The following is a 26676-nucleotide window of genomic DNA, read 5'->3' on the forward strand; positions in this document are numbered from 1 at the left end:
ACGACCATCCTCCGCAGTAACTACAACCTCAGCTGTCCCAGGGGAAGCTTTTCAGCGCTGAGCTGGTCCCCGAACGGGTGACCACATCTCAAGGGAATCAAACAGCTCGGGGGTCATTTAACTCTGTTCCTGGAAGACAGGTGCTGGCGTATCGAATCACTCGATTCAGTACCAGAGGAAATGGTAAATCAAGCTGGTTCAGGGAGTTCCCATTGCCCAAACCCCGAGCAGGACGTTTTCTCAAACACGGCGAGCTGTGTACAAAGCGCAATCAGTGCCGCGTTCCGTCTCACTAAACTGTGCTGCGGGCCCTTTCCTAAAGCAGCTGAAAAGATTCGAAAGTTCACGGAGAACGACGAAGACAGGCACGAGGGGAATCAATTTCTAGAACTAGTTCAGCTTGAATGTTCGAAAACACAGCCCATCTGTCACTTTGATGAAAACACGGGGCTGGTCAGTATAACTGTTCAAATGCTGGTTGCGATTATCCTGGTGAAAGTGATTTATCGTTGAACACGCACATTTTAAACCTAAGGAACTGATCAGGTTTAGGGGGATGCGGGGACGCTGCCTCTTTTAGAGAGTGAACAACCTCTCCAGGGCTGATGGAAGCTTCCAAAATATGAAACAGGTCCTTTCTTTTAACGGGGCTCCTCCACCTCCATCTCCCCACGAAGAAGCTCTGAAAGTACGACAAGAGGCTGGCGTTTCCCCATTTGGGAGCAAACAAAGCGAACATGTTGTGCAGATGGGGAGAAACCCGCACACGGTACCTTGGAGGTGCAGATGCGGAAGGAGGCTTCTCTGGGGTCTGGGCGTTGGCGAGAAGGGAAGGACGGACCAGGGAAAGAACAAAAAACAGGTTAGGACAAGCGGCTCGGCAATGGCAGAGAGACGTCCGTGGAGTCCCGCTTCTGTGGGGTGACCGAACTTACTTGATCGCCATCACTGTCCTCACTGTCACTGAGCTGAAGGTCATCTCTGAGCATGCTGGAATGGAAGGGGCAGAGACAGTGCACAAGTGAAAATCATGCCTAGTAGCTTCTTCGCGCATATACATTGAAAAGGCAGTTAATGAAACCAAAGAGAGATGGGACAGGCATCACTTCTATTTATGCATCGAATGCCTTATTTTCCTGGAAACGTTAAGGTCTCTAATTTGAACACAGAAACTAGTTCAGTCCAAGCTTTGTACCATCTCAAGACTGAACCTTTCACACGTTCTGAGCATGAAAAGTGGAACGACAAGTTCTACAAGGGATCTGCTGCCAGCCCTGAGTTCCCAGGGCCACACTAACCAACCAAACAACAACAGAAATAAACAGTGTAGAAAAAACACACGCAGAATACACCCAAGCTTTCTTCCACAGTCTCCAATTACTGGAATACACGATTAACCATTAAAGGAATTAAGAGTGGATGAACGAATATCTGTCAAGTACTTAAAACAGGATATAGCTCTTCAAAAGTGCTACTTATGAATGAAATAAATACATAGTAAGATGTATGAAGCTTACCAAGGTAACTGTTACCCAACAGTACAAACAGGTTACTTTGGGGGGGGGGGCATGCCTGTGGCATGTAGAAGTTTCTGGGCCAGGGTTCAAACCTGCAGCACAGCAGGGACCCAAGCCTTTGTAGTGATAACACCGAACCCTTAACCCATTGCCCCACATGGGAACTCATTACCTTTGTCCCAAGTATGTTATTAATATTGAACTTTTTCACACACAGACACAAATACCCTCTTGTTTGCTTGAATATTAATCCGTGAAAAGAGTAGTTAACACAAATACTATTGTTGTCTTAAAAATGTGTTTAATTGCTATTATGCAGGTGAAACGAAAAACTCAGTTCATGTAACTCAGTTATCTTAATACTTATTTGCAGACATTCTGGCTGACGGTGAACCAAATATTAAAAGCAAACATTTTCCAATCTGTACATGTTTTTACTCAAATCTTAGTTCCTTCTCCACCCACTCCCCTTTCACCTTCGTCCACAGAGATAACCAACATGAAGGAAATGAACCAGTAATCGCGCCTTCCCAGTTCCGCCAAAAATTTACAAGCAAGACTATTTGAGGAAATGTTATACATGAAATTGGAAAAACAAAACAAAACAAAACAAACCATCTTCTTGAATATTACTGATGTTCCCCAAAGCAAATCATTAGAAGTTATACCCCGTCAGTATTTCTAAAAATACCTCTTCAATATTCTGACCAACTATTTTTATTGCCAACCCACTGCCTGCCACTAAAGTAAGCAGGCATGATTATGTGGGGACTCCTTGGTAAAAATCACCATGTTTTCTAATGAAAATAAATGATAAAACGTGGCTCTTTCATAACGACTGACTATATGCAATACTATAATTCTGGCAAGGACTTATTTTCACCAAGAAATGTACTAAAAACATTTTGTGCTACGTTTCTTAAAAAATATGAGAACTGTCAGCTACTCATAAAGGTTGATCTTGCTCAATATTTACTCAGTAGAAGCTGAATTCATATTTTAGCAAGGCTAGAAGACACAGCCTTCAGATGTAGGACTTGGCAGCAGTGTCTAAGAAAAAGTCACTCAACAGGTTTCCTGCTAAATGGTGGCTTGGCTGGGATACACACGAGCAAAAGATAAAAGATGTATCTTTGGAATAAATGTTAGGTATAATACAACCAGGAAAAAAAATCTAGCAGCGTATATTCAATATTAACCAACAACAACAAAACCACAATAAATGGACCTCTTTGTCCCGTAGCCTTTGGGTTTTTTTTGTATAAAGCTGATTGGCCTTAATTTCCTGAGACATCAATGATCATGTAATCCATCCGTGCTTCCTGCTGCAAACAGAGGACTAACTAACTACTTTGTAAGCTGTCTGCCCAGCTACTGAATGCCTAGCCTCTGTGCACATACTCTCCCCAAGTCACAGAGCACGTAAGGTACACTTAGTAAGTCAGAAAGTTTTAGGTTCCGACTTTTAGCTCCACTTGCTCTTAGGGAATAAAAGTGCCGTCTCAGATCCCTTCCCCCTTCAGAGGATAAGGTAAATGATAACAAAAGAGGCCCGGAGCTCCCACTGTGGCTCAGTGGGTTAAGAACCCAACACAGTGTCTGTGAGGATACTGGTTCGATCTCTGGCCTCACTCAGTGGGTGAAGGATCTGGCGTTGCCATGAGCCGTGGCACAGGCTGCAGACATGGCTCAGATCCTGCGTTGCTGTGGCTGTGGTGCAGGCTGGCAGCTGTAGCTCCGACTTGACTCTTAGTCTGGGAACTTCCAAATGATGCAGGTGGGACCGTAAAAAGAAAAAAAAAATTTTTTTTTATTTGGCCTGTAGTAGAAAACTTACTCAGGACCTAAAGAGTTAAGGGACAGTAACCTCTGGAGGAAGATTGCTAAAGATAAGATATCTCCAAAGAAGCATTCACTCAAAAATGAAAACAATAAAGTCAAATGAAACCTATCATTTATGGAGGATATACTAAGGATTTACACATGGCATTTCATTTCATCAAAATTCATGGGTATGACTTGACGCAAGAATTAGCAAACACAGTGTGCTGTGCCTTCCAATATAGCCGAGAGTAACCACAGAATCATCCAGAAACCAAGGTTTATTCTATCGCCAGAGATGGTAACTTAACATAAATCAGCAGTGGAGGAAAGAAAGATATTTTTTTTGCTTTTTAGGGCTGCACTTGTGGCATATGCAAGTTCCCAGGCTAGGGATCCAATTGGAGCTACAGCTGCCAGCCTACACCACAGCAAAGAAAAAATTTACTTTAAAAGCATAACCAAGTTTTGCTAATGTAGAAAATTAATCATGAATACCACTGTGATTTTTCTTTTCTTTTTAGGGCCATACCTGCACCATAGGAAGTTCCCGGGCTAGGAGATGAAACGGAACTGCAGCTGCCAGCCTGTGTCACAGACACAGCAATGCCAGATCCAAGCCGTGTCTGCAACCTATGCTGCAGCCTGTGGCAACACTGGATCCTTAACCCACTGAGCAAGGCCAGGAATCACATCTTCACAGACACTATGTCAGGGTCTTAACTTGCTAAGCCACACAGGAACTCCAATTTTTTTTTTTTTTTTTTTTTTAAGGATCTACATAGTTGGGAAAAATGTAACCTGATGGCAGGTAAATGTTTTATGTTTAAAGGGATCTGTTGCTAAAATCCCTGACTTGTGCCACAAATAATTACATCTGAGATGAAGCACATCAATAAAATTACTATACCAGTTATATTAGTACAAAATACATTACTATACTATACTTTACATATTATATTCTACATTTACTAGACTGGTTCTTGAATGTCAAGAATGACAAATTGGAGCTCCCATTGGGGCGCAGCAGAAACGAATCCAACTAGGAACCATGAGGATGCGGGTTCGATCCCTGGCCTTGCTCAGTGGTTTAAGGATCTGGCGTTGCCCTGAGCTGTGGTGTAGGTCACAGGTGTCGCTCAGATCCTACATTGCTGCGCCTGTGGCGTAGGCCAGCAGCTGTAGCTCCAATTCGACCCCTAGCCTGGGAACCTCCATATGCCGCAAGTGTGGCCCTAAAAAGCAAAATAAATAAAAACAGAAACAAAAACCAAGGAGTTCCCAGGTAGCTCAGTGGGTTAAGGATCTGGCATTGCCAATGCTGTGGCCCAGGCTGATCCCTGGCTGGGCACCTTCCGCGTGCTGCAGGTGTGGCCAAAAAACAAACACAAACAAACCAGGACCTATGATGCTAGAATAAAATGAATACACTATTTTCCCCCCTATGAAAACAAATGAACTTTTAAATCTTACCTACTCTTAAAACTGGTCAAATACCTAATTTCATTTCCAAACTTCAAGGCAAATCAGTTATTTCAAAGCATGTGGCTTAGCCTGGCACTGTCCAAAAGAAGACAGATGCTCAGCTAAAGCCACGCTTTGAACTACCAGGTAGGTTCACCCACATTCTCTATGATTGGTTCGGTAAACTTCGTTCAGCAAAGGTTACAAGCGATCCTCAAGCCCCTTTATACAAATGCGTTCTTCAGGCAGCTGTTCTGCAAAGGTGACAGAGCCGCGTACAGGCTCTGGCAGGTGTGCTTCAGTGACTCAGAGGCCAACTGGTACAGGGTGAAGACACACCAGAAGAGCCTTTATTCCTTCTTCATCCCTTAGTCCTGGGCTTGCTCAAAGCTTCAACTGCCAATATCCCGTAACATCCTGGGAGTTCCCATCGTGGCGCAGTGGTTAACGAATCCGACTAGGAACCATGAGGTTGCAGGTTCGATCCCTGGCTTCACTCAGTGGGTTAAGGATCTGGTGTTGCCGTGACCTGTGGTGTAGGTCGAAGATGCGGCTCAGATCCCAAGTTGCTGTAGCCTCGGCTACAGCTTCGATTAGACCCCTAGCCTGGGAATCTCCATATGCCGTGGGAGTGGCTTAAGAAAAGGCAAAAAGACAAAAAAAAAAAAACTCAATTCAGATCCCCCCACACTATTCCAACACACAGACCTCCTGGCTGAACACTTCCTATGGTCGAGCCACACATTTTATGTGGACAAGAGCAAGAGCAGGCACGCTCCCAAGAGTTATCTGCAACGGCTACGTCACAGCCCTGGTATTGGGCGTGCTTAAAATGGCAAGTAAAGTGATACATACTTTTCAGAAACCACTAATGAGCATGTGAGAATGTGTCAACGTGCACGAGTCTCCTATTTCCCAAATGTTTAAATCAAATCAGGCTCCTAGTCCTTCTCTGGCGCAGAGCAGAAATAAGGGCTGCGTGTGCTTCGTCGGAGATGATGGGAGCCGACCGCTTAGGAAGAGGACTCCACTGACAACACATCTTTAAAAATGAAAAAGCAGACCTTAAGCTGCTGTGACATATGAGGGGAACTCTCCGAACGGTGACGGGAGTTGGCAGAACTCAAATTTGTGGAGCAACTGTTTGCGGAATTCAAATTCGTGGACTAACAACGAGGTAGGGGAGAGTGACTCAGTCCAGTGCATGAGCTTACGGTTGATGAGGCAGCGATCGTGGCCAAAGGTGTCAAAGATTATTTGAGTGAAGATGATCTGAGGTCAAATAAGGACATGAGAAAAATCACAAGGAGCATAAATGAGGGAAAATTTGAAGTGCAAGATGACGTACTGGACACCCAGAAACAAAATCTGGAAAAATTACCGCTGAAAATGCTAAGTCTGCTAAACATTGCTCATAGGTATTTCACCAAGCTTGTGGGTAATGTTCTTCCTTGTGCATTTATTCTGAGTACTTAACTATGTTCCCAGCCCTGTTCTGCACTTGACAGATACAACTCCAGGCAGAGAGAAATCCCTGCTCTCGTGCTCTCATGCACGGATAGTCCGGGGGGAGAGACGTAACCGAAATACGTGGCAAAGACGCCCATGGAAGAGAAACAGGCATAAAAGAGGAAGGATGGATGTGAGTTGTTTTCAGTCCACACTGGGGTAGTTGGGGACGATTACTCATGAGCGATGGATGACACCCAAGGAGGGATCTAAAGGAGGAGAGAAAGCGGCAGAGGCCAGAATGCAAAGTCTCGTGGGGGCAGGGGAAGGGAGGGCGGTGGGGGATGATTTAGGGACCGAGATGGAGACGTGGGTGGTAGGTCACGGAGGGCTTTGGAGGCTTCTGAAGGATGGAGAGGGTGAGACAGGAAGAGGGGGGGAGGGGAGAGAGAGATGGAGGGAGAATTATTGGGCAACTAGAACACACCTTGCTTCTTTAGGAGCCCAGCATCCCGGAGGGGGCGGAATGCATAAAGTGCTTCCAGGGCTAATAAAAATACATCTTACTCAATTTTTCAATCCAAGCTTAAATTGCTTTAGGGTCACTTACTATAGTAAGTCAGCAGTTAATTTATGATTAAAAATGAGACTTAAACAGACCCTTGGGGGCATCTGGAAAACCAGGTTTTCCATATGCAAACGAATACTTCAAAGGAGGCTCTTCTAAAAAGAACCACTCCCTGGTGTTTTGAAATGCCTTTGAGCCGGAAGCCTACCAAGCTCCTTTAAAGGTGCAAGTATTATCTGTCTGCCCGCATTCAGGCTCCAGATCCAACATCGCCTCCACCAAGCAACCGTTCCTGGGTCTCCCAGAAGTATCACCCCCACCCAAAAAACCTGCTCCCCCAAGCCTGTCCCTGTCACATCACCTCGGTGGAATCACATGCCACCTGCACTTGGTCACAAAACATGGAAGACAAGAACTCTTGTCTTATTGGCCACTATTTCCCCAAGAACCTAAACCAGCACCAGGCACACGGCGTGTGCTCCATAGCTGTGTGCGGAAGGGATGAATGGAGGAAGCAATGTTTGGAAGTATCTGCAAATCACCTGGCGCCAAGCCCAAAGAATAATATTTATAGAACTGGGGTCAAAAGCATGTTCAAGAATGATGAGAATGACTTTTCCTATGTAGAACATCAACTAACATTTACGTAACACTTACCCATTACAAAACAGGCACTTGATAAATTTAGTCTTTTTCATTTTATTTGACCTTTGGTTTAAGACCAAGTACGGAAGTATGTATTCACTTAAAGTAGGTATTAACTTATTACTTCAAGACATCATGCGACAAAGTATAGTTCCAAACAGAAAACCGGGAAGATGATCCTCCGGCACTTTTTTTTTTGGTCTTTTTGCCATTTCTTGGACCACTCCCGAGGCACATGGAGGTTCTCAAGCTAGGGGTCCAATCTGAGGTGCAGCCACCGGCCTACGCCAGAGCCATGGTGACGCAGGATCCGAGCCGCATCTGTGACCTACACCACAGCTCATGGCAACGCCGGATCCTTAACCCACTGAGCAAGGTCAGGGATCGAACCCGCGACCCCATGGTTCCTAGTTGGATTTGTTAACCACTGAGCCACGACGGGAACTCTGATCCTCCAGCACCTTTTTATAATTATTTAAAACACACTTCATTTCATAGGCTCCCCAGCATAGCCCTTCCACATTATGCAAGTTTCTAGCATAAATGTGTATTAAATGTGAACAAACCTATGAGGATTCAGGTTCTGTCCCTGGCCCTGCTCAGTGGGTTAAGGATCCAGCACTGCCGTGAGCTGTAGTGCAGGTCACAGATGCAGCTTGGATCTGGCGTTGCTGTGGCTGTGGTGTAGGCCAGCGGCTATAGCTCCGATTCAACCCCTCGCCTGGGAACCTCCATATGCTGTTTGCTGCAGGTGCAGCCAAAAAAACCCCACCAAAAAACACAAAACAAAAATTAAAGTGCTGGGTTCAGCACATGTTTCTTTCACACTCACATTCTTCTACCACCCGGCTGACACGCACTGGCCCCCAAACCTGCAAAGATGTAAGAGTCAATACAGACTCTCCACAGCTGGCTCTCCAGAGCCTGACCCCTTTTTCGCGTTCATATGCTACTACTCCACTTGTGCAAGGAGTCCCAAGTACAAGTAAGTCTGAAAGGAAAAGCATTAAGACCTAGATTGATTTTTTAAAACCAAAGTACAAAGGACCCTGTAATTAACACTGTTTTCCCTGACATTCCAAGTGCATCCCTGCCACGTCGCGTGCCATTCAAACAGTTTAACTGCTTGTCCAAGAACCCTCACGCTGACACTAGATCAAATTAACCTGCGAGCACTAAGCGATTGGCCACACTAACTCTAAAGCACCGAGGGCACTTGACGAATTAATTGAGACCCTGGTTTCGGCCAACCTCCATAAAAGCAATTCCTTTTTCCCAGAGGTACTTTTCTCTGGTATCTATCAATACACCAAGCCCACCCCTCACAACCCTCACTACCACCCGGCCTCAGCACTGCCACTTCTCTCCGAACACTCTCTTCCTGTCACCTGCACCCAGACCCACTCTCATTCCTTCTCCACACCTATTTGGATCAAAAGAAATATTCTTTTCTGGGTAATTTTAGATAGGGCAAATCAACTTTTTTTTGTTGCACTTTTTGCTTTTTAAGGCCACATCTGGGGCATGTGGAAGCTCAAATCAGAGCTACAGTGGATCCCCGACCCATTGAGTGAGGCTAGGGATCGAACCCGCATCCTCTTGGATACTAGTCGGAGTTGTTTCTGCTGAGCCCCAACGGGAACTCCCTCAGCCGTTTTTATAAAGAAAACATTACCTATGTTTGCAAGATACAAGCATACCTCCATTGTAAATCAACTATGATTTCAAAAAACTTAAAAAAATAAAGCGTACCTCTTATAAATGTGCGGGCACCTCTGATTTCAGTGGTTTAACTCACTTATCAGAACAGCCCCTTTCTCAGATGAGTAGAATTGTCATAGAAACAGTCTGAGCCCATGCCAGCTACTCTAGTCGGAAAGCTGATGGGAACTGGGGTCGGAGGCTGTAGCTCTGACCCGAACTGTGTGAAGTGATGGCTCAGGTCGACACGAGACCCAGGGGCTTCCTCTGCAAACCTGCTTCTTTTTCCAGCTCTGCTCCTCAGGGCCCACTTCCCTTCTGTTCTTATTGCCAAAAGGGACACACATCCTTTTTATTTTTTTTTTTTTTAAGGGCCACACCTGTGACATAAAGATGGTACCCGGCTAGGGGTCCAGTCAGAGCTGCGACTGCCGGGCTACGCCACAGCCACAGCCAACACGGGATCCGAGCCGTGTCTGTGACCTACACCACAGCTCCCGGCAATGCCGGATCCTTAATCCACTGAGCAAGGCCAGGGATGGACCCCACATCCTCATGGATACTAGTCAGTTTTGAAACCCACTGAGCCACAATGGCAACTCCAGGGACACAAGTTCAATTCCCCACTCCTCCTAAGACATCAGCCAGGGGCTCTTATGGTCGAAAGGGCTTTACTACCAACCATTACAAAGAGCACAAGGCACAGAACCTCAGGGATGTTACAGAGCCTGCACGGAATTAGCAGGAGTGTGGTCCTTGGCGCTGTCATGTCTATTTTCCACCTACTGCCATCTGGCTTAACTGACCACCTCCCCCTCTAACTATAATCTAAGTGGGTGATTCTAGACTTTCAGAACTCAGGAGAAAAGTTTTCTTAAAAGGAAAAAGGAGGAGGAGGTCCTGCTGCAGCTCAGCTGGTTACAAATCCAACCAGTACCCACAAGGATGCGGGTTTGATCCCTGGCTCTGCTCAGTGGGTGAAGGATCCAGCTTTGCTGCAAGCTGCGGTGCAGGTTGCAGATGCGGCTCAGATCTGGCATTGCTGTGGCTGTGGGGTAGGCCGGCAGCTGTAGCTCCGGATTTCACCCCTAACCTGGGAACTTCCATATGTCGCAGGTGCAGCCCTAAAAAGCAAAGCAAAAAAGCAAAAAAAAAATTATTTGAGAAATATTTTTTAAAAAGAGAAAAGGAGGGAAAAAAAGGCAGAAAAGAATAACTAATATAGGGTTAATTCTTTTTTCCAGCAAAGGGTAAAAAAAATAAGTGAAAACTCACCTCAGCCAGAATCGTAAACAAAACAGACTTTTTTTTACACACATGAAAATCCATCCTTCAAACTACAACAAATTTGTCTTTTAACCAAAACCCCCCTCGTTCCTTTTTTTCTTACTTTGCTGCAGAGAAGTGAAAACAACTGCATCAAGGACCCGGCCCCAGGGACCAGGACTTAACTCGGCCACGTTCAGGTGGTGAGCGGATACCGAGAACCACTCTGCCTCAACTATGACAGCCTTTGAGAGATCCAGTCCCCAGCAACATCCCTCCCCAAACACAGGGAACAAATACTACACCCGGAAAACAGAAGAAAGCCGGAGCTTGAACCTGGACTCCGTGGAGATGAGCAATTGGCATGGTACTAACTGATCAGATACTGAGGAAACAAGGGCCTCCTTGCTTAGCCCCTGAACCACTGCTAGCCACGAAGACAGACAGATGAGTGCAATACCACCAAGAAACGACAAATTGGGTCAAAATGCCGGCTTAAAAATCTTCACTATGCAGTTGGTTTCAACTGTTCCAAAAACCCAAGATATATCTGGACTTCGCTTGGCCTTAATAAAGAACAGCTGGGCAGTAAGGCTCATTCTTTATTAGTTAAAACTGGGCCAAAAAAGTGGCAGGAAACCTGAAATTGTGTGCGCACACATACACGCCCCCAAAATTTGTTTCCAAAAGCTAAAGCTATTTAAGACTAAAATTTATAACGCTAAAACCTTCAATTTTCCACAGTTAACATGCAAACAATAGTTCAAAAGCCTTTCTTTTTAAGAAAACCCTTTAGCAAACTCTTCTGGTGTCTAAACCTCCAACGGGAGAGCTTAATCCAAACAGAAATGTGGGTTATGCCTCCCGTTTACAAGGCAGCAGTACTTCACGCGTCATGACTGAAAGCAGCGGGGGAGGGGGCTCTCAACAACCGATTGACAGGGGACCTTACAATGTTACATCATCAACTTTTCATAAACGAAAGCATTCTTTTTTTTAACTTACGATGTTCCCTGCTGAGGATTACTGTGGGGTTTTGAAGATGTGTCATATTGTTCTGTGGGGGAGGAAAAAAAAAACGATCAGAGCAGCACAAGGACGAGTTCGGGAGACTTAGTTACAAATTCCCTCCCCTTTTTTGCTGCCCTCCCTCCTTTTCCACCCAAACGCTCAGGAGACTTCAGGGCTGTCGAGCAGAGTGCGACACTCTGCTTACAAAAGCATGCTCGTGTCACCTTTAGCGAGAAGGTCTGCCCAGGACTGGGAAGCCCTTAAAACACACACACTCTGAGGGCATCGCCTGCAGCACGCAGACCGCTTGCCGGCAGCTGCTGGGGGCTGCCGAGGCCCACGTGATGGGACGTCACACACCCAGCAGTGACTTGCCAGCACGCCCTTGTACAGCCTCTGTCCTTGGCCCACTGTGTCCCCACCTCTTCCCCCACTGCTCAACGCCCCCACTTCATTTATTCATCCGTGCTTTACAAACTGCCCCCGAGACACCAACTATTCAAGGCATTTGCCCCCGTCCTCGACGACGGCTGCTGGAGGGACATGGGACGCGCACGCGTGTCTGCAGCGCGAGGCGGTGCGGGATGAGCACGCGCCGCAGCCTCTGCATGGACGGCTGGGGGCTCGAGAGAATGCTCAGCCGCTGGTCGTGACCGGAGGCAGCGAATTAGAAAAGGGACCAAGGACGGAGGATCTCAACCTCTTTAGGACTTGACCCGGGCCAGATCGGGACGGGGAAGAAGGCCGGGTGCCGCGTGCACGAGAGGACCAGGGGAGGCAGATTTCGGGGGGTCCCGAGTGCCTCGATGAGACGTGAAAACGGGAGTCGTTGGGCAATGAAGACCCCGCCGAAGCAGGACACAGCAAGGCCTCAGGAAGACGACGCTGCTGGCGCCACCAGGACAGCGACAGAAATCTGGGGTGAGGAAAGGAACCACAAATGCCTTGTGGAGACCCTTGAGGTCTGCAGTTAAGCGCCTTATCCTCGTGGTGGCAGCAGCTCTTACACGACGTGTTTAAACTGCTTCCCCTCCTGGCAAGCTAGCCAGGCTGCGGCCACACATTCCTGGGGCTAAAGTCCACTCACATCCAGCTCCACGAGGCTCTGGTAGTCCTCAGGCAGCCGTGTGTTTTGCCCATGCGGACAGAAATACTGGGGCACATACAAGTAAAATCCCTATCCCTCCACAGACTCCAAAACCAAGAGACAACTCAAGACATCCGAATTGTGAAATCTGTCACAGTCCACCTTTCTGAAAGCTGTATCTACACATACGGCCCTTCCTCCCCACCCAACACACAAGCAGACCCCTCTAGGGTCCACCGAGGCCCCACAGAGGCAAACAAGGCTTTCGAGCACACAGCATGAAAGACCCCATGGCAAGCATGTGCTGAGCCGAGACCTACAGGAGACCTGCCAGCACCTGCAACGTCTCATCAAGGCCACAAGGAATCAGTCTACTCTACGCCACAGGCCTGGAAGGGGACCGTCCCCGGCCAAGAAAGCGCTCACCCGTTCCTCTTCAACTCCAGTCTGCTGAAAGGAGCTATCAGTTTCGAGGATTACAAGGTCTTTCTAAACCAGAAGACAGCAATCATGCAAACTGTGAGTAACCCAGGGGAGGGCATACCATCTGCATGGGGGGCAGCCCTAGCAAATGGGGCGGCGTGGGGGGAGCAGGGAGGTAAAGGGGTGCACAGCAGTCCTGCCCACGGCTGAGCTGGCGGCCCACCTGCAGACTTGGGCCACTTCACCCATTGCCCATCTCTGGATGGGAGTCCAAGGCATTAGGAAAAAAGATCTCCCCAGCTCCCAGGACTGTGGCAAGAAGGCTGGGTTTATTACACTGCCCCCCCGGGGGGGGATTTAGTTAGGGGTTACCTCAAGGTCTTACTCAGTATTTCTAGAGCACGGGATGGCAGCTTTTTCTGTAAAGGTCTCATAGTAAATAATTTAGCCTCTGCGTGTTACACCTTGCAGCAGTCCCAAGAGAAGGCGTGTGGCTGTGTCCTAGTAAAACCTTCTCTACAAAAACTAGCTGTATAGCAGATCAGGCTCCCAGCCTACAGGGTGCCTACTTCTGTTCTAGAGGAAGGATATTCCATTTCTTGCCTTTCTCATCTTTTTTTTTTTTTTTTTAAAACTCTCCTCATATCCTTGCAACTTAAACAATCGGACGATCAAGGGAACCTCTAAGGGAGGGAGAAGACTGAGATGGAGAGGTGTGAAGAGTCACCTCTCCAGAATGCCTAGGAGCAATCTTTTCCCAACACACACACACACACACCCCACCCACCCACACGCACCACTCACCCTGCCTTGGTCTCCTTATTCTGTGAAGGCTAAAACCACACGTGGAGGAGCGAAACGACTGCCAAGTCATTTCTGTAAGGCTTGAAATGCCTCGCATGCAGTTGAGACAAAGAACTTAGTGCATCGAAGGGTTCCTGATGAAGAGAAAGGCTGCATCCAGGTAACCTTCTTCTGCTTCCCCCTCAATTCTCAAGAATGTACCGTTCATACTTGTAACCACAATCGGCTAACCACAGCTCACCAGGAGGAACCGAAAAGAATTACATGGCCAGTACCTACAGAAGGACTAAAGAGGCCACGAGCGCTCTTCCTTATAAAAATCACTTTAGCTTTTTCTAAAAAAAATATCAGGGCGTTCTCATCGTGGCTCAGCGGTAATGAACCTGACTAGTATCCATGAGGACTGGGGTTCAATCCCCAGCCTCACTCAGTGGGTGAAGGATCTGGCGTTGCTGTGAGCTGTGGTGTAGGACCGAAAAAGACTGAAACACAGACACACACACACACACACACACACAAAAAAAACAAGAACCACACAAAACACTCCAACCCATTGTTAAATACAATTCCGGGGCAATAACGCTTTTAGGGCACTCTTAAGATATTTGTCAAATGTCAGGTAATAGCGAATTATATTAGTCAGGTACCTTACTAAGAAATCTTCAAGAACTCTTTGCAATAATCTGAAATTCTACCTAAAGAACAGCTTAATTTTGTCCTTTCTTCCTATTCTTTAACCGCGGGAAACACTCGTCTCTGCTCAGGAATTTTTCATTAATGTTTTTTAATATTAAAACAGTAAAAACCAGGCCTCGGTCTCCAATGCAATAACAAGTTCCACATAATCACTTACTTTGGTTTTGGGTTGCAGAACTAATATGCTGAGAATCCTAGAAAGAAAAATAAAAACCTCTAGTTAATACAATATTATGGTTTATACATCACTGCTAAACCTGAGAAATACTGATCAATCTAGTTCTTTTTTTTTTTAACCATGAAAAGGGGCAATGTGTTCAATATATTATTCAACAGAGAAACACGCAAGTCAGCAGTTGATTACCTTGCTATTAAAACCACCACGAATGCAGCTGATCCCACTAAACTTTAGGAAAGTGTAGGAGGTATGACATGTGTAAGAGGTATATACCTATGGGAGTTCCCATCGTGGCTCAGTGGTTAACGAACCTGTCCATGAAGATGCAGGTTCGAACCCTGGCCTTGCTCAGTGGGTTAAAGATCTGGTGTTGCTGTGAAATGTGGTATAGGTGGCAGATGCAGCTCCGATCCCGAGTGGCTGTGGCTGTGGTGTAGGCTGACGGCTTCAGCTCTGATTCAACCTCTAGCCTGGGAGCCTCCATATGCCGAGCGTGCAGCCCTAAAAAAAAAAAAAAAAAAAAAAAAAAAAAGAAAAGAAAGAAAAGATGTATGTATGTATGGCTCTAAATCCCGAACTAGGAAGAAAACACCCCACCTCATTTTATTTTCCTGTTCCTCCAGTTCTCCCCACTCTACGGTTAAGATCCCAAAAATGAAAGATTATAAAGGCTTGAATATGTTCATATTCAGCTACAAAACCCTATACAAACGTAAGATGGTCTTACTGACATAACTGGAGAGTAAAGCACCTGGGTGCGTCGGGAAGCACTTTAGAAGCTCAATTAATTGCAATTTTAACCTGGTCTCTGAAGATCAACAAGCAATACTCGACTAATCTGGTGCACAGCAGTACTGAGACCCGTCCTCCTAGGCTTGTCAGGGGTTACCTTTGTGGGAAAAGGAAATTTGGACGGCTCAGCAGTACCGGGCGTGTGTATGGCTGTCAGAGGAGGCGGCCATGAATGGGTCATTTCCTGGAAAGAGACGTGGAACGGGAAGGAAAAGGAGATTATAAATCGAACAGTGATTGCTATCGAAGTTAACGTCTTTAACTGAACGGAGAGTGGAGCGATGGTCAGTGAAAATAAGTGAAATCTTAAAAGTTATTTCATGGGGTTCCCGTCGCAGGGCAACAGAAACGAATCCGACTAGGAACCATGAGGTGGCGGGATCAATCCCTGGCCTCGCTCAGTGGGTTAAGGATCCGGCGCTGCCGTGAGCTGTGGAGTAGGTCGCAGATGCGGCTCGGATCCCGAGTTGCTGTGGCTGGGGTGTAGGCTAGCAGCAACAGCTCCAATTTGACGCCTAGCCTGGGAACCTCCGTATGCGGCGGGTGCGGCCCTAAAACGACCAAAGACAAAAAAATAAATTAAAAAAAAATGCAATAAGTGAATCTCTTTATGAAACAGAGACAGACTCATAGACCTAGAGAACAGATTTGTGGTTGCTAAAGGGGAGGGGGGAGGGTGTGGGGTGCACGGGGAGTTTGCGGTTAAGAGATGCAAACTATCACATTTACAAGGCACAGACAATAAGGCCCTACTCTATAGCACAGGGAACTACATCCAGTCTCCCAGGATAGCCCATGATGGAAAAGAATATGAGAAAGAATGCATCCGTGTGTGTGTGTGTGTGTGTGTGTGTGTGTGTGTAGACACATATATAACTGAGTCACTTTGCCGTAGTGACTGGTGTTGCTGTGGCTGTGGCACAGGCCGGCAGCTGTAGCTCCGATTTAGACCCCTAGCCTGGGAACCTCCATATGCCGCAGGTACAGCCCTAGAAAGACATAACAAGTTATTTCATTTACTCTTGAAAGGACTCCTGCTTGGTGAGCTATGGTGGAAAGTGGAACATCTCCAATAAACAAAACTGAAACCAGCTGGAAGAAGAAAAACAAGCACACCGACCATGAATGGTCTGCACATTCTGGACAGCGTAAAAACGGTAGTAGGTGTTCCCAGAGCTTATATAACCACGAAAACTCAGCCTCGTCTCAATGCTTTCTTTCTCCCTCAGCTTCTTTATTGCATTTCCTGGAATTATTTAAGTTCAAAGGAAGAAGAACTTTCCTGTTTGACTTAAGCAAACAAGTAATTCAGGTCACTTGTTCCACTTGGGAGGGTGTTAATGGACTTGACCCTTCCCTGATACACATGATTAGAACATAAGAACTTTTGTGGAGAAGGCCTTTCAAAAGCCATCTTTTTTCGTTAACAGAAGTTTCATTTCTGTTCAGTTTTCATCGAGGTGGGATTTCTTTATCTAACGAATGACTGTATTTAACTTGGTAGTCTTTTTCCTAAGCACGCTCGCTTGCCAAAAAACAAGTGGAAAACAAAACATCAGATTCAAGGGGTCTAATGGCAAACATGCATGCACACACGGGCACACACACGTACACACTCTTTGTGGAAGAGCTAGGATGGCAATGTAGATTAATACCAGCTGGGAAAACCGATGGCTAAAATGGCAGGATTGGGAGTTCCCATGGTGGCTCAGCGGTAATGAACCCAACTGGCATTCATGAGGATTCGGGTTCGATTCTTGGCCTCGCTCAGTGGGTTAAGGATCCGGCATTGCCATGAGCTGTGGTATAGGTCGAAGATGCAGCTCAGACCCCACATTGCTGTGCTGTAGGCCAGCAGCTGTGGCTCCAATTCAACCCTAGCATGGCATGGGCACCTCCATACACCACAGATGCAATCCTTAAAAAAAAAGGCAGGATCGGGTTGCCCAGGAAGCTGACAACTGAGAGCACGGGGAACTGTCCCTTTTCATTCTGAGTCCAAGAAAAAGAAGCCCATCCCCACATGCGTCAGACCTGCCCAGTACACTGGCTTCAAGACTGACAGGCGAGCCTTGACCAGCAAGCTCGGGACCCCAGACTGTGCTGTATTACCTCACCTGTGCCTCTGCAATGCACTGTGCTTCTCCCCAAACGGCTGCCCAACCTCTCCATCACCAGAGAAATGCCACCCAGTCCTTGCAACAACTGGTGATGGAGCTGGGACAAGCATCTCCACTCCCCACCTCTGTGCACGCCTTCCCCGCCGCCGCCACCCAGCGGAGAACAGACATAAATAAATCACTGGGCTCAGCAACAAGCCAAGTAACCGATGCTGGCTTGGGTACTTTTTGCTAAAGTGCCCTTGCTCACTTAACTGTCTTCTGTGCGACACAAAAGAATTCTGTGCTAAAACGGAATGCAAAGAGAAGCAGCTCTGAAGCCAGAGTCCTGGGTTGGCTCTTAACTCTGACTCTGACCTCAAGGGCAGCCTGAGGGGTCGGAGCTCTCTGAGCCTCAGTGCTCAGGAAGAGGTGGGCAAAAACCATTTATTTTTCAGCGTGGAAAGTGCTAGAATACATGGTCAGAGAAAGCACTTAATAAAGAAAAAGCATTGCAATGTTTAATTAAAAGTCTAGGTTTTAAAGAATTTAAAAGACAGCTCCCTGCCATTCTATTTATTCGACTATCGGAGAAGGCAGGGGTCCATCAGAACATTACAATGTAAAAAAACAGGTAATAATTACTTGAGACACTGTTTTCAAAGTCTCACCCTTCTGTCTTCCAAGAAATTCTTCAGAATCCCAGCGGCACCTATGACTTTTAGTCACCAGCAATTCCCGGGAAACAACCATTGTATTCTCGATGCCTAAGGCTGCCCCAGCTATTAAATGAGGCAGTGGGAAAGTATATAAACTCTTTCAGGCCCTAAGTGGTTTGCTGGTAGCATGAAAGAATTTATGTACTTCCTGAAATGCCTAGCTTACCAGAGGAAGTTCGGCCTTAGGAGAATTAGGGCCGTAAGGAGAAGAAGCTGCCTGCCCTGTGACTTAGCGCGTGCATGGGGGTGAAATGAGCGGCACCTGCTCCAGGCCTGGCCTGCGAGGTGCCCCCGCTGCCAGCTCCTCCCCACTGTCCACCTTGCTTGTCGGCTCTAGACACACTGTCTCGTTCTCACCGTTCCTCCAACCCACCCACCCGTCCCCACTCGGGACTCTTGCCCTAAGGCTCTCCTCTGCCTGCGCCTCTCCTCCCTCGCCTGCTTGACGCATGGTGCTTGTCAACATCTGTCAGCATCTGCCCCTTTATTACACCTGAGCTTCCCTGCTACTAGGACAGCCGCAGGAGCAAGCACCTGCACAAGTACGCCACCCATATGGGGGGCCTCATGGATATTCGTTGCTGAATAAGTGAATGAACAAATAATGGTGCCACCCACCACTCACTGCACCGGTGGCACGGGACTGATGCCCTGAGGTCATGTCTCTGAGTCCTGTGTTAACGTCCCCCCAGGGCTGCCCAGGCTGTGCCACGGTAAGACGAACATCTAGCTGTTTCCACACACCCACGGAGGGGGCAGTCCCTGTCTGGGCCCTTGTGTGTGACCACCTCCTGGCTGCTGGGAGTGTGTGTCTGCTGTTTTCATGCCTGCCAGGCTGCAGGAGTCACAGGCCCACTCCAGGTGCCCTTTCGGTAAAACACGGCCATCGGACAACCAACCGACGTCATCTGCTGTGAGTTTCTCTTTGAGGGAAGCCCTGACTATTTCGGTCTCGCGTCGCGAAGGCGGTGGAATTCCTGGCCATCTCGGGACTCGCTGGTGGGAGAGAAGAACGGGAGCCACGAGGATCTGATCGGCATCAGAGAGTGAGAGCTGGGTTTGCCCCTGCAGTCATCTGCTCTTTTCCAGCCCAGGGCCTCCATTTCACCCGAGAGGAAACGGAGGTCGGTGGAGGACACACGGCCTCAGAGGCCCACGGGAGCAGGAGAGAAGGGGGCAGACGCGAGGTCTCCGCGCGGTGGCGGCCGAGGCCATGCCTGTCTCGGCCCAGGATCTCCTTTGATTTGCTTTCTCTACTTACAGGTTCCGAGTGAAAGACACCTCCCCCCGCCCTCCGCAGCCTGCATTAGCCACCGACTTCCAAGCATTTCCAGGGAAGCACAAACTCATCAAACGGAGATGGGCCAAGAGGGGACGGAGAATGGACCAATTTACTAAATTAAAAAGGCTTGCCTGATGCTCCAATTCCATCACCTTATATAAAGGACTTGACAAGTTGTAAATTGACACAGATTAAAACCTAAGAGATGCATCTGACCCGTGCAGGAGACGACTGATCTACACTGTTGTCTCCACTCTTGGAATAAACAGAGAACAAATCACACACACTTTCAGAGAAGACTCTCGGGCCATATTTTATAACAAATTCATGTGTTATGTTTATGACTCATCTTACCAAAGACTTTCAGAAATACCAGAGGAAGAAGATAAAACAGGAAGAAGATCAAGATAACTTATTATTGGAGTTTCCTTCGTGGCTCCGTGGTTAATGAACCCAACTAGGATCCATGAGGATGCGGGTTTGACCCCTGGCCTCTCTCAGTGGGTTAAGTATCTGGCGTTGTCGTGAGCTGTGGTGTAGGTCGCAATTGTAGCTGAGACCTGGCATGGCTGTGGCTGCCAGCTCTAGCTCTGATTTGATCCCTGGCCTGAGAACTTCCATATGTTATGGGTGCAGGCCCTAAAAAAAGCAAAAAAAAAAAAAAAAAGATAACTTATTATTAATCCTGTTCACTAGTTGGCAAAAATTTCTCATTTTCAGCAGTACAAAGTATTTCCTTTCTCATAAAATTCTAACTATGAAAACAGGGGACTAAAGATTGTAACATACAAATGATGGGACTGTTTTCCAAATATTTATATAATCACTTTTGCCAAAAATTTCACAAATGAGAAGGAAACCAATATACTTAATTACTGGTTTCAGCACCACCTAACTTAATACTTTGCCATGAAAAATTAAAGCATCTATTTCGGAGGGAAAATGTGCTCAGGAGAGATAAAAAATGAACAGGTACACATGTCCTACCTCTTCTACTTCCCCACTCCCACCCCCACCCAAATCAAAAACCTTATAGTAAAAGACAAAGTAAAATTATCCTTAAAAACGACATGGAAGAAAACTAGAAACCATTGAGGAAGAACGAGAAATAAACAAAACTCTTAGTTATAATTACTGAATTTGAGCATGAAATGTAGCTCTAGATTTCCTGGAAATTAAAGCCAAAATGGGAGACACAACAGTTTATTTAATTCTTCTCTGATAAAAAGAAAGCATGTCGGTTCATGAAGGGAATTTATTTTTTTCCTGGAACCAAATTCTAGAAGGAATTTGTCGTCCTTGTACAAGAAAAATTGAACAAATGGATAATGGATTCAATGATGCATTTGCAGAAGCAGTGCAAATGTTCCTGGCATGATCTCAATACACAAGAGCAAAAAAATAACCCTTTGAAGGTAGATCTAAAGATGTCCATTTATTTTCTACTTGTTTTCTTTTTATCTCTTTAAAAATGCATGGCCTCTTTACAGATAAGGCCATACACATGAGGTGTCACATATAAAATGCCAAGACGTGTCAATCAAACCCCAGGCTCCTGTACTGCAGCAATCCAAGGAGTTTTCACTCTGGGAAGAGAGTGGTTCTCCTGAGTCTTCAATGGACAATCAGAAAAGGACAGATGTCTTAAAATTCTGGTCCAAATGCCTTGCAGTTTGTAGACTTCATCTCAGTTAATAAAATCTGCCTGGATGCAACTAGAGATTCTCATTCTAAGTGAAGTAAGTCAGAAAGAGAAAAACAAATAGATCATTCATACTTGGAATCTAAAATATGGGATAGGAGTTCCCATCGTGGCGCAACAGAAACGAATCCGACTAGGAACCATGATGTTGCAGGTAAGATCCCTGGCCTCGCTCAGTGGGTTAAGGATCTGGTGTTGCCATGAGCTGTGGTGTAGGTCCCAGACTTGGCTCAGATCCCGAGTTGCTGTGGCTGGGGTGTAGGCCGACGGCTACAGCTCTGATTTGACGCCTAGCCTGGGAACCTCCGTATGCGGCGGGTGCGGCCCTAAAACAACCAAAGACAAAAAAATAAATTTAAAAAAATGCGATAAGTGAATGTCTTTATGAAACAGAGACAGACTCACAGACTTAGAGAACAGATTTGTGGTTGCTAAAGGGGAGGGGGGAGGGTGTGGGATGCACGGGGAGTTTGCGGTTAAGAGATGCAAACTATCACATTTACAAGGCACAGACAATAAGGCCCTACTCTATAGCACAGGGAACTACATCCAGTCTCCCAGGATAGCCCATGATGGAAAAGAATATGAGAAAGAATGCATCCGTGTGTGTGTGTGTAGACACATATATAACTGAGTCACTTTGCCGTACAGCAGAAATTGGCACAATATTGTAAATCAACCATAATTAAATTTTTTTTAAAAAATCTGTCAGAGAGTTCAATAATGTCATAAGACTCCCTTTGTTGTTATTCTGGTTTATTTTGCTTTGGGAGGTATGCGGGAGGGCAGTGCTGATTTAAAGGGGTTTGGAATGGTAACTGCTCATGCTAAAGTCAAAAAAAATGACTATCTACCTGCCTACGTAAATATCTCAAATGAGGAAGAGTAACAATAACCTCACCTTCAGAATCTCTTCAACACAATGGACTTCATTGGAGTAGGTCTGCTGAAAGGAAAAAGCAAGAAGAAGATTAGCACACAAACAAAACACAACCTGAGCGCTGGTATTAATTGATACAACACTCTCGTAAGCAGAACCACCTCTGGGCTCACCTTTTACCAGCTAAATATGGGGAACCTCACTTTTTAGATGATGAACCTGATGTGGAAGAAACAGTCCCGCTGGAAATAACGGCGCACTAATGATGGCCCTCGGGTCAAAAGCTTCTGACGGAAAAGAGGTGCGTTGGTAAATCCAGGGGAGTCAGATACAGGGGAAGGCAAACGAGCCAGTGTTCAGTTGCTGCTTCACAGCAATACCTGTCCAGGTAGCCCGGCGAAGTGAACACAAAGACAAGCATCTTAATGAGCCCACAGTCAGGAGGCCAATATCCAGGCCTTGATAGATTTTGAGGGGTAATATTTTAACCTGCCAAAAATTCATTTTAAAGTTGATTGCCTCTGGACCTGCTTCAAGTCAGCATCTACATGCACACATCCATGTGTACACACGTGTACACACACACACACACGCCCCATTTCCCCAGAGAAAGACCCCATGGCCTTGGAGGAGAGCGCCTTGGAGCACCCCCAGATCAACAAATGAGAGCTGCCGCTGCTGGTATCACAACCACAGAGTGTGTCTAGGAATCGTCATTTTAGTCTTGTCATTTGTGAGTACAAAGAAAATGGAACAGTTACATCTTAAAAACAGTTCTTTTTCCTTAACTAGAGAGATGGAGAGATCCCCTGACTTCACAGCTTTCAATGGAAGAGCAATTTTCTTTCCGTGTCAGTTCGTGACCCAAGGGTCTGGGCGAATCTGACACAGCGCATCCCGCCGCCCCAACTCCTGCTCCTGCGGGGCAGAAAGCATGGCTCTCCCAGTCGGCCAGTCCACTGCTTGCCTCCCAGTGGGAGTGGAGATGGCAAGGGCTCTTTTCCTGGCTCTCGTCTCTAACTGGAGTGTGCTTTCATAGCGCACTGGTTGCTAATGCCTGATCTGGAGCTTACGAATTCAGCACTTCCCTCACTCCAGTTTCTCTACAGAAAAGAGCGTTCACATGCTCCTGGAATTGAATCTAATGGACACGTCAAAAATTCAAGTGCAATTCGACCCATCTGGGTCTGGTTTTAAAATATGCACATTTCATGGAGATGGTTTTACAAAAATATTTGCAGTTTGCTCTTTTTGAGCAGGGGTCTGGAACTTAGGAGGTACAGAACTACAGAACCCAGGGCATCCTCTTCATCTGCTGGCCCGATCGGACCTGCCTTTAGGCATAGTGCATGTCCTGACCAGCTTACCCAATTTTTGTTTTTCAAGACTAGAAAGGAATGCCTAAAAACTGGGCCAAATATTGGCAACCAAATATTTTAGCATAAATGTGCGAAACAGAAATGAATGCTGTTTTGCACTGAGGGTACAATGTAATTATGTCCCCTGGTTTTAATTCTTCCCATGCGTCATTAGGAAAAATAACAATTAGGAGTTGAAAGCAAATCAACGGAACAGAGCATATGACTACTGACTCTGGTCACAGAGTCCTCTCATCCTATCTGCTGCTGGGATGAGAACTGGAATCCAATTAAAATATCTGGCAATCAACAAGAGTGAAGCACAGTTGAATCGAGGGCAAAAAAAGATTTACCCACTGCATCCAACAGGAGGAGGTCAGAAAGCTGTAACTTCAGGACACTGAAAGACTTTCTGATCTTCATTATTACTCAATCCCTCAATATTTAGGCAAGATGTTTCAGGTCACTAAAAGGTTCATGTTTTTTCTAAAATTCTTTTTTTTTTAAACGGCTGAATCCGAACAGATGGACGTTCCCAGGCTAGGGGCTGGATCAGAGCTGCAGCTGCCGGCCACAGCCACAGCACTGCCAGATCCAAGCCACGCCTGCCACTTACACCACAGCTCATGGCAATGCCAGATCCTTAACCCACTGAGCGAGGCCAGGGATCGAATCGGCATCCTCAGGGACACTAGTCAGGTTCGTTACTGCTGAGCCATGATGGAACTCCCTAAAACTCTATTACATGAGATGAACTACGACTAGAGAAATTTTTTCTATTGCTTATTGTTTATTAGTATCGGGGTAAAATAAATATTGCTAAACAATTTCCATTAAACCCATCTAGAATTCTAACTAAGGTCTAAGGTTCAAGCATTAATTGCTACCGTACTGTGAATTTTCATGCCGGGTCCATTATGAAAGTGGGGTATTTCAAAGGGGTGCAGGAATTCCATTCCAAATACAGGAAGGCATATCAAATTTAAAGATCTCCAAGCAGCCCAGTTTCTAATGGCAAATAACTGGGAATAATCAAATGCCCAACAACAGGATCCAGCTAGACCTTTAAGAGCACCCATACTGCAGTATGCTGTACATAAAATATACATAAACACACATAAAGTGATGCAAATACATGTGCTTGAATGAAAAGGTGCTCAAGATACTTTCAACTTCTTCCTTGGAAATAATGTCCAAACAACAGAAAAACAAAAATAGTCAAAGAAATTCCTGCAAACCCTTCCCTCAGATTCCCCAATGATTACCTTGATAGTAATACACAATAAGCTATACAGAAAAAAGTTCTGTAGTCCTGGTTCATCTCATGTAGCAGAATGTTAGAAATACTGGCATTCTAGCGCATTTGCTTTCTACTTTTCTTTCTCCTCTTTCTCCCAACCCGCCCTCGCGCACATCAACGCTGAGCCACCGGAGAATAAATGAGAGCTTGAGTTAATGCCCTTTGACCCCGAAATACATCTGTGGGTACCAAGACATGCTTGAAAGCATTACTGAAGACGGGTGGTTACAAGAGAGTCTGTAGCACAGGAGCCCATTTTATGTCCCATCTACCTGAGATTCCTGTCTCCGCGCGCTTCCCTGACACAAATTAGGGGCTCTTGAACCAGACGGAGCACAGTAGTTATTGCAGCTGTGTTTGCAGAGAAAGATCTGTAAGGACAGGCTGTCTTGTTTGAGAAGGTACAACTTGGCACCTCCAAGTCTGCCACTGGAAGGAGACTTTCCAAAAAGGGAGGGGCAGTTCAACAAAGCCTTACAGCTTAATCCCTTTCCTTAAAATCCACTTTCCGCACAGGGTCTCCAGCTGAGCAGGGCCACTCCTGCTCAGGGAAGCCGGGGCTCTGCCTTTAACACTGTGGCCAAAGAGTAAACAATCAGCCTCTCTGAAGCCTGGCCAAGTTAAGGCGGGAGCTCTTTAGGTAAGACTTCCTCAAAGGAGGAGAGAGGAGAACCAGCAGCAGCAACAAAAGTCTATGCTCACTGCGTGGATTCAGCAGCTCTGGCTGGCAGGTCCTTCCCCGTCTAGCTCCCCGCCAGTGGCGGAGACCTGACTTTAGCACTTACGACCACAGATGGCAGTGCTGTCTCCCACCCTCCCAGCCAGGTTCCCCGAGGAGAGCAGCTCGGGGGGAGGGGGGGGGGGCACACATCTGGTGTCCTGTTGTCCACCAACCTCCCCACGGGGTACGGCCCTAGCACAGGAACCACAGTGCTATTCAATTAAAGAATGACAGTAGCTACTTACTGAATACATGTTGTATTCAATATTGCATTAAACGCTCTTCATGCTATTATTTCTTCCATCTGACACCATCTATGGTGAGATGCACCCTCATTAGCTTGGTGGGGGTGGGAGAAGCTATGGCAATGAACGCACTCATCAATTACAGATGCATGCCTTACTACAGACACTGAAAAAGGAAATAAAAACCCGAGGAATTCTGTATCACGTGCCATTTAATTCTCACATCAAGCTTTGGGTATTACCCCAGTTTTTATGAAATCGAAGAGTTCCTGTCCTGGCACAGGGGGTTAAAAATCTGACTACAGCGGCTCGCAGAGATTCTGGCGCAGTGCGTTAAAGGATCAGGTATTGTCTTGTCACTACAGCTGCGTTGTAGGTCACAGCTGTGGCTTGGAGTCAATCCATGGCCCAGGAACTTCCATATGCCATAGGTGCAGCTATAGCATGATAAAATGAGAATTTTTTTTTTTTGGTCACGCCCTTGGCATGAGGAAGTCCATAGGCCAGGAATCAAACCCGTGACACAGCAATGACAACACGGGATCCTTAACCACTAGGCCACCAGGGAGTGTGAAATGAGACTGAATTCTAAAGAAATGAAGTTACGGGGAGTTCCTGTCATGGCTCAGTGGTTAACAAATCCAACTAGGAACCACGAGGTTGCTTGCGTGTTCGATCCCTGGCCTCGTTCAGTGGGTTAAGGATCTGGCGCTGCCCTGAGCTGTGGTGTAGGTCGGCAGCTACAGCTCCAATTCGACCCCTAGCCTGGAAACCTCCATATGTCGCAGGTGCGGCCCTAAAAAGACAAAAGACCAAAAAAAAAAAAAAAAAAAAAAAAAAAAAAAAAAAAAAAAGTACATAAATAAAATAAAGAGATGAAGTTACAAGTCCAAGGTCACACCACACTCTCAAGGGATTGAGCCTTGCTTCCTATTATTGCTAAACTGC

General features: G+C 46.4%; 1 protein-coding gene across 12 annotated transcripts in view; it reads right to left on the reverse strand.

Moving 5' to 3' along the window:
• AFF1 (AF4/FMR2 family member 1) overlaps positions 1-26676 on the reverse strand; it is a 195996-nt gene that overhangs the window by 37366 nt on the left and 131954 nt on the right. For 10 of the 12 annotated variants that reach the window (XM_021101783.1, XM_021101780.1, XM_021101781.1 and 7 more), the window contains 6 exons: positions 22126-22170; positions 15520-15606; positions 14610-14646; positions 11437-11488; positions 936-990; positions 774-811 (listed from right to left, as the gene is read on the reverse strand). In XM_021101783.1, the coding sequence (XP_020957442.1) occupies positions 774-811; positions 936-990; positions 11437-11488; positions 14610-14646; positions 15520-15606; positions 22126-22170 (314 nt within the window). The remainder of the gene's footprint in view (positions 1-773; positions 812-935; positions 991-11436; positions 11489-14609; positions 14647-15519; positions 15607-22125; positions 22171-26676) is intronic. The other 2 variants (XM_021101782.1, XM_021101786.1) reach the window with 1 other exon arrangement.

The sequence above is a fragment of the Sus scrofa genome, chromosome 8 (assembly GCF_000003025.6).
Source record: "Sus scrofa isolate TJ Tabasco breed Duroc chromosome 8, Sscrofa11.1, whole genome shotgun sequence".
Lineage (NCBI taxonomy): Eukaryota > Metazoa > Chordata > Mammalia > Artiodactyla > Suidae > Sus > Sus scrofa.